The following is a 13,704-nucleotide window of genomic DNA, read 5'->3' as shown; positions in this document are numbered from 1 at the left end:
AGCCCCACCCGGGAGACACACAGAGGCCATTCTGCACCAGCAGCCCCACCCGGGAGACACACAGGGATCATTCTGCACCAGCACCCCCACCTGGGAGACACACAGGGATCATTCTGCACCAGCAGCCCCACCCGGGAGACACACAGAGGGCATTCTGCACCAGCAGCCCCACCCGGGAGACACACAGGGATCATTCTGCACCAGCACCCCCACCTGGGAGACGCACAGGGACCATTCTGCACCAGCAGCCCCACCTGGGAGACGCACAGAGGCCATTCTGCACCAGCAGCCCCACCTGGGAGACACACAGAGTCCATTCTGCACCAGCACCCCCACCTGGGAGACACACAGGGATCATTCTGCACCAGTAGCCCCACCTGGGAGACGCACAGAGGCCATTCTGCACCAGCAGCCCCACCTGGGAGACACACGGGAGCCATTCTGCACCAGTAGCCCCACCTGGGAGACACACAGGGATCATTCTGCACCAGTAGCCCCACCTGGGAGATGCACAGAGGCCATTCTGCACCAGCAGCCCCACCTGGGAGACACACAGGAGCCATTCTGCACCAGCAGCCCCTCCTGGGAGACACACAGGGATCATTCTGAACCAGTAGCCCCACCTGGGAGACGCACAGAGGCCATTCTGCACCAGTAGCCCCACCTGGGAGACGCACAGAGGCCATTCTGCACCAACAGCTCCAATGCACACAGGTCAGGAGGTGGAGAGAGAAACTGCTGCACTTGTTGAATGATGGGGGGACTGCAGGAAGGCCAGACTGTTCCAGCCTGAGTGGGATTTATCCACGTTCTAAGACTTTAAACTTTTTACATGCATGCACACACACACTCCTGTGCCACAATGAGCCTGTGAAACCCTGCCCGTAATTCATAGCCACAAGCACCCAAGCAGTTCTGTGTGAATTATAGATGAGAGCCTCCAGGATGAGATCACACCAGGCTCACTGGCAGTGCAGGTGACAGGCTGCCTCTCTAATTACACTAACGAGAACCTGCTTCGTGCTTTAGAGACGTACTGGAAAACGGGCATCACTACTGCTTTTGTGTGTGCGTATACAGAGCCCTGCAATAACCACTTAATGTATAAAGCAACTTTACAAACACAGGGATGCTGCACATAGTCCTGGAGAAAAAGACAAAACAGTACAATAACAAGTATGAGAAAAAATTAAACAAGAACGTAGAGGTTCATACAGACAGGCCCTCGTAAAACAGTGAGTTTTAAGTCTATTTGAGTCAGAGGATTTTTCTCCGAGTCAGAGGAAGGGCTTTCCACAGCAGTGGAGCAGCGAGAGAAACGGCACGGTCACCCCTTGCCCTGGGAACAGCGAGCAAAGGACCAGCCTCAGAGAAGCAGAGCCTGCAGGGGGGACGTGACTTTATAGGCAACCAGTGTGGAGACTTAAATGTAGTGGTATGTTGCCATGGACTGGTGTGAGTTAGTAGTCCTACTGCAGAGATTCGGACATGTTGCAGTTTAATGAGGAGAGTGTTAGGGAGCCCACAGAGTAGAGTTGCACATACCAAGCCTGCATGTTATAAATGAGCACAATCTTTTGCCCTCAGTGTGGGCAGCAGCCCCCTGCATTACTGCCTGGCTGCAGTTTCAGAATACATCATGATCTACAGCAGGCCCACGCTGAAGTGCAGAGCCATACCCACGACTCCTTGGTGCAGTACGAACAGGACAACGCAAGCCGATACAATTAAATGTGAAAAGACTTATTCGCTAAAATCTTCCAAGGGTTGCGCTGGCTTTTACTTCCACGGTGGTCTGCTTAAACGCAGCTGTATTTTGTCAAACGAGCACTGGTGCCCCTCAGCTCCTGTCGTGTGTTCAGTTCCAAACCTAGGAACAAAGAGGCCTTCTCTCTGGAGTTTGCATGTTCTCCCTCTCCATGTTCCCATTTTTCCAGGCACTTGCATTAACTGCCAAAGACCTGACAGCAAGATAAACTGCGCTCTCCCCTCTACACGGTGCATTCCTATGGAAGCACATTGCTGCCAGCAAGGGAAAAAGAAAAACCGCCCTCTGATCTTGTAACTATGAGATAACAGACCATCTCTTAATTACGAGACAGCAATAATTACTTCAGGGTATGTTCAACCCGTTATGTTGCGCACTGAACACATCTAGAAGCTACCATGAGCTTGGCTGGCACTTTCGGTTTAATGATCGTGTCGATGTCCAGCGCTGCAGAATTTGTACGGATTTACTTTTCACGGGGATTCAGTCATAACGAAATATCAACATAATCATTATAAGCATGAGGACCAGTTTTGTGGGACATGGCGAACAAGGCAATGATGGATCTGTTATGAACAGTTACACGTGCAATCAGTTCCACTGCTTAAATCTGTAAGACCGCACATACAGTAGCGATATTGGTATTACAGGGCAGTGCGGAGGCTCTGTGGCCGGAAGGTTGCCAGTTCGTATCCCGCGGCCAGCAGAGGAATCCTACTCCGTTGGGCCCCTGAGCAAGGCCCTTAACCCCAGCTGCTGCGTATAAATGGCTGACCCTGCGCTCTGACCCCCAGCTTCTCTGTGTCTGTGTGTCTCATGGAGAACAAGCTAGGGTCTGCAAAAAAACAAATTCTTACTACAAGAAATTGAATATGGCCAATAAGGTGATCTTATATGACAATTGTGCCACTGCATGATCACTTAAAGTACACGGGAATTACCATCTCATAATTACGAGATAACTTATCTCACCATCTCGTAATCACAAGATAACTTTGTCATAATTACGAGATAAGAAAAAGGATTTTTTATTCCTTGGTGGCAGCAATGCATTGTTTCGGCCGAGTCAGACTCCAAGCCACCTTGACCTTAGATATATGGATAAAAAGTTTCTAAAAATTAATGTTTCCCTCCCACAAGACACTAAAGCTGGGTGGCCACGCTGTGGAAAGGTGATGGTGAACATATCTTTGGGTGCCTGATACACTTCTCTGTAAAAGTTACTAACAACCTGCCCAGAAAAAAAAGTCCTCTTAATCTTATGTAAAATAGGACATAATAGTAATTTCCTTACTAGAGTAACAGGAACTGATCTCCCAAACAATAGGGATACACATTCTGCACACAAGGCACGAAAACACACTAGCAGAGCCCCCTAGTGTTCAAATGCTGCACCATTCTTTCACCATAGAGGCACTCAATAAATCCACAAAGCTGTGGCCAGTACCTACAGACAAAATACCCAACCAAAAGAATTTCAACCACAACATCTATAAAAGAATTTTATTACCTTCAAGTTACATACAAGGAATGTCAATAGTGGTTGTTAAAAATAGGTTTTTCAGTATCTAAGATATTCATCAATACGAAAAAAGTTTCTATTTTAATCCCAAATGATGCATTGATTAAGACGCATGAGAGAACAGTGTGTTGTTTTTAAAGAAATTTGTGGACTTGTGTATTTTCATTAAACATATACTTCTTGGGCAGGAAATGAAAGCAGGAAATCATTCTGTATGATCGATTATAATAAAATCACTCTCAGGTGACCTGCGGATCACCAGATTCATTCCAATTCTTTTTTAAACTTCATTCAAACCCATTTGGGGAGACTCAGGGCTGGCAGTTTAATACATCAGTACCGATTCAGATGAATTTAGATGGTAGCCTAAAATATTTTCAAAGAAGACCGTAACCCTGAATGGTGTGAAGCACTCAGCGCCGCCAGCATGATTAAGTGCAACAAGTCCCAGAGAGCTATGCCGAACAAGCCTCACTCAGCTGCACAATTTGTAATAAACCTACCCATCTCAACTATAATGCATTTACAGATCGAAACAGCTGTTTGTATAAATCGGTGCTCTGCGACCAACCCTCACTTTTGACTCTTTGATGAGATTTTTTGGTCCCTTAGAGTTAAATTTACAAACGCATGCTTGAGACTTGGGAAGATCCTTATAGTTGGCACAATGATGGTGTGGGGTGGGGGGGGGGGACTCAAACTCTCCTTTCAAGTTCCCTTTCCCAAAGTCTATAAAGGCGAAAGCACAGATGGTGCACTTGCAGAAAAGCCTGCGCGGGTGCGCATCTCATACACTGGCTGGCCTTTTCAAACAAAACTCGACGCCACCGCTGATATCTTCGAGCAACTTAAGGACCGGGGCAGGACGAAAGCCATGAAAACACGGGGAAAGACCAAGGGCCGCTGGTGTGAACGAGATCGGCAGGATGTCCCCCCCCCCCCCCCCCAGACCCTAGTGTCTACAAGACCGCAGGAAGACCACAGGTCACCCGCCTTCAGGGCACGAGCGAAGCCCGCAGGGGCTCCAACGCAGTGAGAGACTCACAGGACAGGGGGAGCAAGCGAGGGAGTCGAGGCGTTACAAGCAGTACCTCCAGCACGACCCACAGGCAACAGCAACGGTCCAAACAGTGATATTAAAAAAAAACATTTTAATAGATACACAGTAATAAAAACCCTCCCTCCCTCCGTGTTACCCACTTATTTACAACGCATCGCCGGAGCTGCAGCCTATTCCCTGACACAGTTAAACCAGGGGAGAGGGAGCTTTCCAAAGGCCGTACACGCCTCTGTAAGACAGCAAGGCCCGAGCGCCACGCTGCCAGACAGCAGTTCATCCCACTCAGGTGTCACGCCGGACACCTATACGACCACGGTGGCTCTCGGGGGACCCCCGGCAGGTCACTCCTTTCCAAAATAAGAAAAGTATTTACAGAGAGAAATCGAGTCAGTCGAGCTGTCAAACTGTCCCCCCGGGTGCTCAGCCTCGGGCTCAGTCGTCTATAGTGGGCAACCAGAAAGCCTGGGAAGAGATTGAGAAAGAGAAGAGACGTAAGTGAGACATCAGATTTTTTTTTTTTTTACGCGAGGTCTTGCAAAAAAGACCTGAGGCTACTGCTCTGTCAAAAACAACACCCAGCCTAGGAGCCTAGGGGGTTAGGCTCCCCAAACATGAACACTGCCCGCTCGGCAGGAACGTGATCTATACCAGCGTTCTCAGTCCTGGTCTGGAAGAACCACAGAGAAGCAGGGTTCACTCTTGGATCAATATCTGAAAACCGGCAAGAGTTTCATTAAGATCAGGTCATTTGACCCATTACATTTTTCAGACAGCATCAAGGTTCGAAAATGTTAAAACCCTAACCCCCCCCCCACCACCAAGATCAGACTCCTCCTACTCTTGCTAAACTGAACAAACACCTGCACAAGAACAGCTGTACAGATGAGGGGCTGCTCATGTTTTTATGGAGCCGGGCGCAAACTGCTGGGGACGGCGTGCGTCTCTCGCACTCACCATATTGGAACAGGCACTCGCAAAGGTCATGAACTTGGGGTTGAACTGCAGGCAGGTGACCGGGCCCGTGTGCTTCCCGTCCAGCACGGCCACCTTCATCCCACTCTCCGCGTTCCACACGTGGATCTTCCCATCTTCTGAGCCTGGGGGCCAGAAGGCAAGAGACCGGCTTCAGCGTGGGGAGTACAGAACTCCAGCCCCCAGCCTACCCCAGCCCTGAAGCAGCGCACGCCTCTGTTCCTTAATTTCACAAATAACCGCGTGATTCCGCCGAGTTACAGTACAAAAGCTTGACAAAGTTTTAAAGACAGGACAGACTGTTAATTCGCCATAGTCATGAAGCATGCGAGGTTGCTACGTGTCCCCCATATTCTACAGATCTCAACCCCTGTGTCTTACTTCTTGCGGGGAGCACCCCGAAAATCAAGCTTACGAATGGACAACTGGAGAGCTGAGAAAGTAAAAATATTCTGTCGCAGAGGGCACAAGCAAAGAACTGTTGGCAACCCACTACGCAGAACTTCCAAAACTAAATTGGCCTAAGTTCTCAAAGCGGAAACGGCATTTCCCTCACGGGATCAATAAAGTATCTATCACAAGTTTACACGAAAAAACATTCCAGTCCTCAAAACTCCCAACAGCCTAAGAAAAGTAAATGACTAACGTTTCTTGTTTTATGCAAAAGCTAAGCCCTTTGTTGTAGAAACAGTATAGGCACCTTCGAAGAACTGACCCTTTTCAGGCTGAGTGTGCCTGCTCAGAGGTCTGTCTTGAGCTGAGGCCAAAGACGGGCTGTTTGTTATTGATCTGCGAGGCCGTTTTGTAAAAAGGAGACTGGATGATGAAGACACTCGGCTGCTCAGTTTGATGCCCCTCTCGAAAAACTCAAAACGACAGAGTCGAGACCCAGTAAGACGGGCAAAAAGAGAGGTGCGTCTCCTGTCAGCGAGGCTGGCGAAGCACAGCCCTCCCAAACCAAGAGGGGCAGCACTCACCGATCAACACGAACTGGGAGTCCGGAGTGAAGGAGGCCTCCAGCGTCACCCCTTTGCTGTTGTTGTAGCCCTGGATGTAAAGCAAAGGAAGGGTTTCAAACTTCAGGTGAAAGTGAACGCAACACCCCCACGAGCTGATGTCTAGTAACACTGCACAGGCAACTTTCAGGAGTTCTCTTCCCTTGCCTGAAAACACAAAGTACGTTTCCTTCTAAGGAAGGGACAGCCATCCCACAGAGAGCTGGATGTGCAGTTCTGTTTCAGGTACGCAGACATGGATATTAAGAGCGTCTTGTCTGGGCACAGGTGAAGCAGGACGCGTGTTGCAGAGGAGTAAAATCTTTGCACGGACGCCCTCTGACTGCGATGGGGGGTGTGTGTGGGTGTACACGTCGGACTGTGCACAGTGGGAGACGCTCACCCCAAAAGAGTGCAGCACCGCCCCCTTGAAGGCGTCGAGAAGCCGCAGGGCGCCCCCGTTGGTGGAGACCAGGATGAGCTTCCCGTCGTTGCTGAACTTGAGGCCCGTCCACTCAAAGTTGCGGTCGTACTGCAGCTTGAAGGTGGCGAAGGGGCCCTGCAGGAGGGGGAAGGCAGAGGTGTCAATCAGACGTTCATGTACACATGGAGACGATTCCAAAGATCAAGCTGACCAAAACATGTCATAATGGCTGGGAGCTTGGGTAGCTGAAAAGTTTTTTGGGGGCTACACAAGGCCCATTCTAAGCCACATTAAATATTCACGCAATCATATTTTTAGTTAACATCAAGTCAGAATGAATCCTTGTCTTTTCACCAAATGGGCAGATGAGGCTAATTAACGGTCTCCATGATCACTGCAGAGACTGCAACGACCCAACTTCTCTCAAGAAAAACCACCAGAGGCCTCTCCTGTCTGTGAGTAGCTTCACTGGGTGTCTATTAGTGACTGACTGGATTATTGGTCAAAGAGTCTGGATGCACATTTCCACCGAGGTGCAATCAGAGGGGTGAGGTGATGGCTGTAAAAAGGGGGTTTTACAGTGTTCGTGGGGGAAGGGACGGGAAACCGTGGAGTTTCAGGCGAAGTCTTTTTGTCTATGAGACCAGTTAAAACCCCAAAATAACGCCTCCTACAGTTCTCACTCTTTTTTTACAACACCGAAGGTGGGGTCTGTCTGTCACAATCGCACGTCAAAAACGTTTTAAAGCATATGAAACCATAACAAAGACAAACCCACTAAATTAAATACACACGTGCAAAACAGCCCTCGTAAGTACGTAGCTGGAATGTAAAAACGTAAAAAAACAAAAGAACATTACAACGCTGTCTATTGACTGAACCTCTCACGTGACAACTATAACACAACCAACACTTTTTAACCGTCGCTTGAAATCTGAGAACGCCCTGCTCCCGGGCCTTTTCTCCTGCTCCTCTCCTTACCTTGTCGAAGGACCGCAGGTCGTACAGCTTCACCATCTCCGAGTTCACGCCGGCCGCGAAGATCAACCCCTCGGGGTCGAAGGAGCAGACCGGCTTCCCCTGCAGGTGCATCAGCCCCTGTGCGAGCGCAGGAGAGAGATGTCAGCACCGGGGCGCGGCCGCGCGCGGAGACTGGCCAGCCGGGGCCCCGCGAGAGACAGCCACGAGCACACGCGAGGAGAGGCGAGGGCAGGCCCTCCGAGCTCGAACGCAGGCACTGCCAGGGAGGTCAGACACAACCGCACAAGCAAAATAGCCCCCTCGGCCTTTATTTCACAAACCCCTCTGCACCCCACCTCCCCGAGCCAAGATAAAGCGATACCGACCACCATCCCTTGTAACCTTTAAGCACAACAGGGATGGAGCAGCACAGATCAGACGCCTGCCTGCCCCAGAGGCTTTTCCCTGTGCTGCGCGGACACATCTCTTCCGGGCTGCAGCTCGGCACCTGTCCTTCTCGATTTTCACTTGGCTCAACGGCCGAGGGGGTTTAATTACCTCTTCGCCTGTGCCGGGCGGCTCTCGCGCTAATGAGTTGATTATTTCTTATGCGATAGTCAAGAGTCAATTGAGTGCACCGCAGTCAGTCATGAATGATTAATCAAAAGGATACTAAAAACTTTTAATCAATATCCAGTTTCTGTGTATTTTTCTGTCAAAGGGTGCAGATGGTGCCAGAGTGCTGTCTACAACCTGCATGTCTGCCCTTAGAAAGATGAGATTTGTGAATTCTGATCCTTCATATTGTGTACTCCGAGAGCTGGAAGCTACTGTTTTTTTTTCCTACCCCCGAGTGGGATTTCTGTAACTCAAGTGTAGATTTCACCAAATTGTGAAAATGGTTTTGTGTTGTGTTTGGTTTTCCGCCTTACCGCGGCACGACGCAGCGAAAAGACAACCGCCACTCACAAGACCCCTACTCGTAACCCCAGGCCAGCACCCACCTGACAGTTGGGCGAGCGCAGGTCCCAGAGCCGGATGGTCTTGTCCAGGGATCCAGAGATGAAGGTGTCATCCACAGGGGACATGGACAAGGCCACCACCCTGAAACCACCGACGGCAGGTAAAGTCAAAACTGCAGCCCGTGCCATTACTGCGACACACGGGCAAACACCCAGAGACCTTTACTCCCACTCACAGTCCAGATTCTTCTCTACAGTTTACCAGAAGACTGGGGGGGCATTATTGAAACCTGCGGCTCTAAACAGACCGAGCATTAGAAGGTGCCCCTATTATACATATTGGTACAGACCGAATAATCAGTAAGTAATTTCTCCACATCAAAGTAAACATGCCCGCAATCAACACACCTAACAATAAAACAGAGCAAAGACAGCAGAACTAGGCCAGATTTTTGCTGGAGGAAAACCTGTGTTAATTTGGAACAACCAGTTTTGTTACATCAAACCAATCCCAGCTAGAATTAGCGAAGAAGTCCAAGTCTCACCTCTTATTGTGTCCAGGGAAATAGCGAATGTATTTGTTGTCATGGAGCGACAGATACCGAATGGTGTCTAAAGGAAACGGAGAGAGTTATTAAAACATAAAAACTCACTTGAAAATGGCAAAAAAACAAAGCCTTAATGCAATTATGACACGAGCACAACAAATACATACTTTCATGGGATCTTCGTATGGGAAGGGTACTCTTTATTAATGTCAATCAGGGAAAATCTGTATCCCCTTTCTCTGCCTCTGATCAGGCCAGAAGAAGGTGGCTAGTTCAGTGTCAGAGCAGTGCAGCCTGTCCTGTACCTGTGGTGTTTTATAAAGATACTGTGGCTCGAGTATCCCGTGCAAAACTCTTTAACATACTAGACACAATCCAGAGTTACAATCTACGCGTATTATTTTATTAAAGATCAACATCAGCATTTTCTACTATAACACAGCCCTTACCCATGCAGTCCTGTTGGGTCGAGAAGAAACCCAGACTGTCATTTACGAATCTTTAATTCACACTCATCAAAATCTTTAAAAAAAACTCAACACCTCAAAGCCAACTACACACAGTGCTGAGGTAGCTAATCTATCACATCTACCACTCGGATCCGACTGCCTCATTTTAAGGTCTGGGGAGGAACACATGTTGACGTCTATCAAAGAAAAAGATTAAATCAGTATTACAATACAATACTGATCTATCAACATCCCTGTCATCTTAAAATAACTTGGATAAAATGTCAGGGAAAGTCTTACCACTTAATTTTCCTGCACAGAGAATGAGCATCGAGAGAAAAGGCTACTACACTACAACATGTCTCAGACTTTTGCACGACGCAATAAAAGCCATTTCCCCCCCCCACTCTCCCAGCAAGCCTCAGCACATTAAAGGCCCCCAGAACAAAACGTTATTAAACACTAAAGACGCTGCAGTTTCACGGCAGAGTAGGACCTTCCTTTCGGAGTCTGTAACACACGGAGTCTGGCTTTGCTCCCTTCCAGAAAAACCACGGCCACTCCGGCAGGGAGTCGCGGGCTCCGCGGATACGAGACGCAGCGGCCTGCTGTGGCGCTGCTCCCGCGGCCGGAGACAGCGGCGCCGGCCGGCGGTCAGGAGTCCATACGATGTTCAGGCGCTGCAGGCTGCCGGAGACGAAGGCGCTGCCCCGGGCAAGGCAGTGGCCTGTACAGTTAGCTCCATTACCGGGTGGTATCACAGACCCTCAAACTGTACAAACAACTACCTCAGCCCGGGGCAGGCTGGGGTCAGCAGCACTCCTTCGAAGGAACCCCCGGGCTTCCTCCAGACCTGGACACAAGCCGTCTTCCCTGTAGTCTCTTCTTCTGGGGGGGTTGATGGAACTGAAGTAACCTTCAACTCCTGCGGCGAGTACTCCAACGTGTGGATATACCGGACAAGCATTAAAACCCCATAATGCTGCAATAGTTTGGACACAAAATAGCACAGGCCTCCAGTAGAAAAGCTTTCAGAAAAGCTTGCTATGCTATGTCAAGGACGTCAGAGCTCTTGAAGGCTTTTCTCCTTCCAAGGCTTTAAGGCTTCACCTTGTAGTACAGAGCTCGCTTTGTTCCACTTATAAAACATAACAGATTGAACTTTTATTGCTGAGAAGAAAAGGTATTAAACAGAGGCAGCAGCAGACTTCTGTAAGCCAGAGGAAACGGCAGGAAGGTGGATGAGCGAAGCCCATTATTTTTCTCTGCACTGCTGACAAACAGTAACATGGCTCCTCTGCAAGACAGATGCTGTAGCCTCACTGTACAGGTATCTGGGGGGGGGGGGCAGGCACTGGTTGGAACCCCAGATTTAAAAAACAGACCCCCAGAACAATAGTGCTTTTCGAACACCCAAGGATAACTTGAGACCCAGCAATTACTAGAAGGCCTACAGTATAAGTTCCACAGAAATGCAGTGGAGAATACTCACAGAACTGCACGTGCATCACTACAGTACATAATTAACCTCAGTTAAAATATCCCAGCCCAGAGGCTTCACTTGGATCGTTTACCTTCTCTAGCACTTTAACTCTATGACAGTTAGGATCTGGGGGAAAGGGTGCAGCCTAAGAAGATACACACAAGCTGACAACAGTTATTTTACATAAAATGTACTTTGTTGTCGCTCCACCGAACCACACAAAGTTATACTCCCTTGTCTTGCAACAGTGTTGCATTAAAAACGTAACCCTGAAGTGATACCCTTGAGCAATTTCACTGATAAACACAATGCTCCTTTCTTAACTTGGTTTGGAAGCTGTACACACAAACCTCCAAAATAAGAAAACAGAACTACCCTGAAACTGCCGGGTGTAGGCTGAGATCCCCGTCTGCAGGAATAAGCTAGGCTGCATTCTCCTCACGCGTAAACTGACAGCACAGTCAGATCATTTTTTTTCTCCTTTCAAAATCATTAAATATCCCCCTCTCCTCAGTGTTGTACAAGCTCCTTTTTCTGTTTGTGGTCAGTTTTGAATAACATGTACTCTGCAAAACATAAACAACGTTTCCCGGGATGTAATCTAAACCGACATCCATCTTTCCACTGGAATCTTCTCACTGAACGAGCGATGACTGAACTAACTGCTGGACTCCCCCATGTTTGACAGCTAAGGAGTTTGGATGCAGGAGTTTCTACCCTAGTCCAGAATATCCCCAATTCAAGTCTCAATGGTCACCGTAAATTAGGGGACCCCCAACCCTGCAGACTTTCATTCCAGATGAGCCATCAGTTACCTAACTAAACCCTTAAATATGATTAATTCGATCTCTTTTTTTTCCAGTTCCTACTGCACTTCATAAGAATCTGCAACTTTTCATCCCAAAATAAAAACTTGCAAAGGCTGCACACTGGTGGGGGTGGAGGGGATCCCCACTGCCTGTAAACCACTTTGAGTGGAGTGTCCAGAAAAGCACGATATAAGTATAAGCAGTTAGTAGTAAACACACCCCATAACAGACTTAATTTTGAGCTTCGCTTCAAGTTCCAAAACACAAAGTTGCCTTTTAACTCTTGGGTTTTGCAAGAAAAACACAGCATCCCCAATCTTCAAGATTGGGGGGGGGGGGTCCCCAGGCTCAGGGATAGGGGTGTCAGCCCGTTTTACTGAATTAGATAACTTAAGACAGAGGGTGTCAATACTTAAGCATGCAAGCTGTTCAAGGAGAAACGTACCGTCGATTTTGTTGGAGCTGTAGACCACGGTGTTCGCTGCGTGCGTGTATCTGATGAGGTCCACACCATACTTCTTACTGTACAGGGTCCTCTTGGGCCTGGAACACAGCGAGCGCAATGAGATCGACCATCCCTGTTACCCACGCACGGACACGGACACGCTGCCACCGCAGGGCAGCCTGACCCACCCCACTGTGTCTGAGCCACCGCGACAGCGAAGGAGGAAAGTCTGCGCACTCAATACCGCCCTACACCCAAGTCGGCGTTAGCTACGAGGCTTTTAACGATGACCAGTGGGTGGACTTCAACTGGCGTTACCAGCCCACGCACACGCGAGAAGCAGGACAGAAAAGAAAAGGGGGTGCTTCTCATCCGACACTGCAGCCTGACACCACCACACGCGTGACTGCTGCCGCAGCAGCCGGGACACGGGGAGGCCGCGCTGCGCGACACACACACACACAAACCGGCGTCAGGGCTCTGCAGCCTTCGCGCACGTAGAGCTGCCAGGAGGGGACCCATTCCGTGAAACACCCCCCTTCGCATTTGCCCCTACGGAGCTCACAGAGCACGCTACATCAACCTGCGCGTAAAGCGTGCGTATCACTGCGCTGGGGGGAACGTACGCTCATGCGGACTGACATTCAAAGGCTCACACGCTCAATAAAAGAGACCCCCCCCTCAACTGTACACACTCCGCCACCCGCGGTACAGTCCCCCCCCCGTCCCGCCGGGCAGGGCGCTTCACTCGAGCCCGGGGATGAGGCGCCCGCAGTAGGCCTCACCTCGAGGAGCCCCCCCCCACCGCCCCGCCGGAGACAACAGAAGGGAACTCACTTTCCCTCCTGGCAGTCGTACAGCACGATGGAGTCGTCGTCGCTGCTGGAGATGACCGTCTCGCCGTTGGAGCTGAAGTCGAAGCAGTTGATCTTGTCCGAGTTCTCCCGGAACACCTTGGCGACGCGAAAGCTCCGCAGCACGTTATCCGTCAGCTTCATGACCTCCCGCGCTGGCGGCGGCCTCTCCGGCCTCTGCTTCTCGGGAACCGGCGCGGCGTCAAATCCCCCCCCCCTTCCTCTCCGAAACAGAAACTGCGGCTTTTTCGTCGGGTTTTCGCCCGCCCTCGCCCCCCGGGAAAACAACCCTGATTTTTTTTTTTCCCTCCTTTTCAAACGCAGAAGGGAAAAACCGCCGGGGACACGCTCGAGCACCAGGAGCGCGAGGAAGCCCCGCCTTCTGCCGCCGCCGCCGCCGCCGCCAGGAGCGCGCACGCATGCACGCGCGCGCCCCCCCACCCGGGGGGAGCG

General features: G+C 49.9%; 1 protein-coding gene across 1 annotated transcript; it reads right to left on the bottom strand.

Moving 5' to 3' along the window:
* Nucleotides 1-3,257: 3,257 nt before the first annotated feature.
* Nucleotides 3,258-13,535, bottom strand: wdr82 (WD repeat domain 82). The gene is made up of 9 exons (XM_088637159.1): nt 13,235-13,535; nt 12,398-12,495; nt 9,209-9,275; nt 8,706-8,805; nt 7,723-7,839; nt 6,721-6,876; nt 6,300-6,369; nt 5,305-5,447; nt 3,258-4,812 (listed from the first exon to the last, which is right to left on the bottom strand). Exons 1-9 carry the CDS (start codon nt 13,393-13,395, stop codon nt 4,783-4,785), a joined length of 942 nt encoding a protein of 313 aa, XP_088493285.1. The 5' UTR covers nt 13,396-13,535; the 3' UTR covers nt 3,258-4,782.
* Between the last annotated feature and the right edge of the window lie 169 nt (nt 13,536-13,704).

Source organism: Lepisosteus platostomus, chromosome 6 (assembly GCF_059453375.1).
Source record: "Lepisosteus platostomus isolate fLepPlt1 chromosome 6, fLepPlt1.hap1, whole genome shotgun sequence".
Taxonomy (NCBI): Eukaryota; Metazoa; Chordata; class Actinopteri; order Semionotiformes; family Lepisosteidae; genus Lepisosteus; species Lepisosteus platostomus.
The sequence above is the reverse complement of the archived record's forward strand: the minus strand, read 5'-3'. Positions and strand labels throughout refer to the sequence as shown.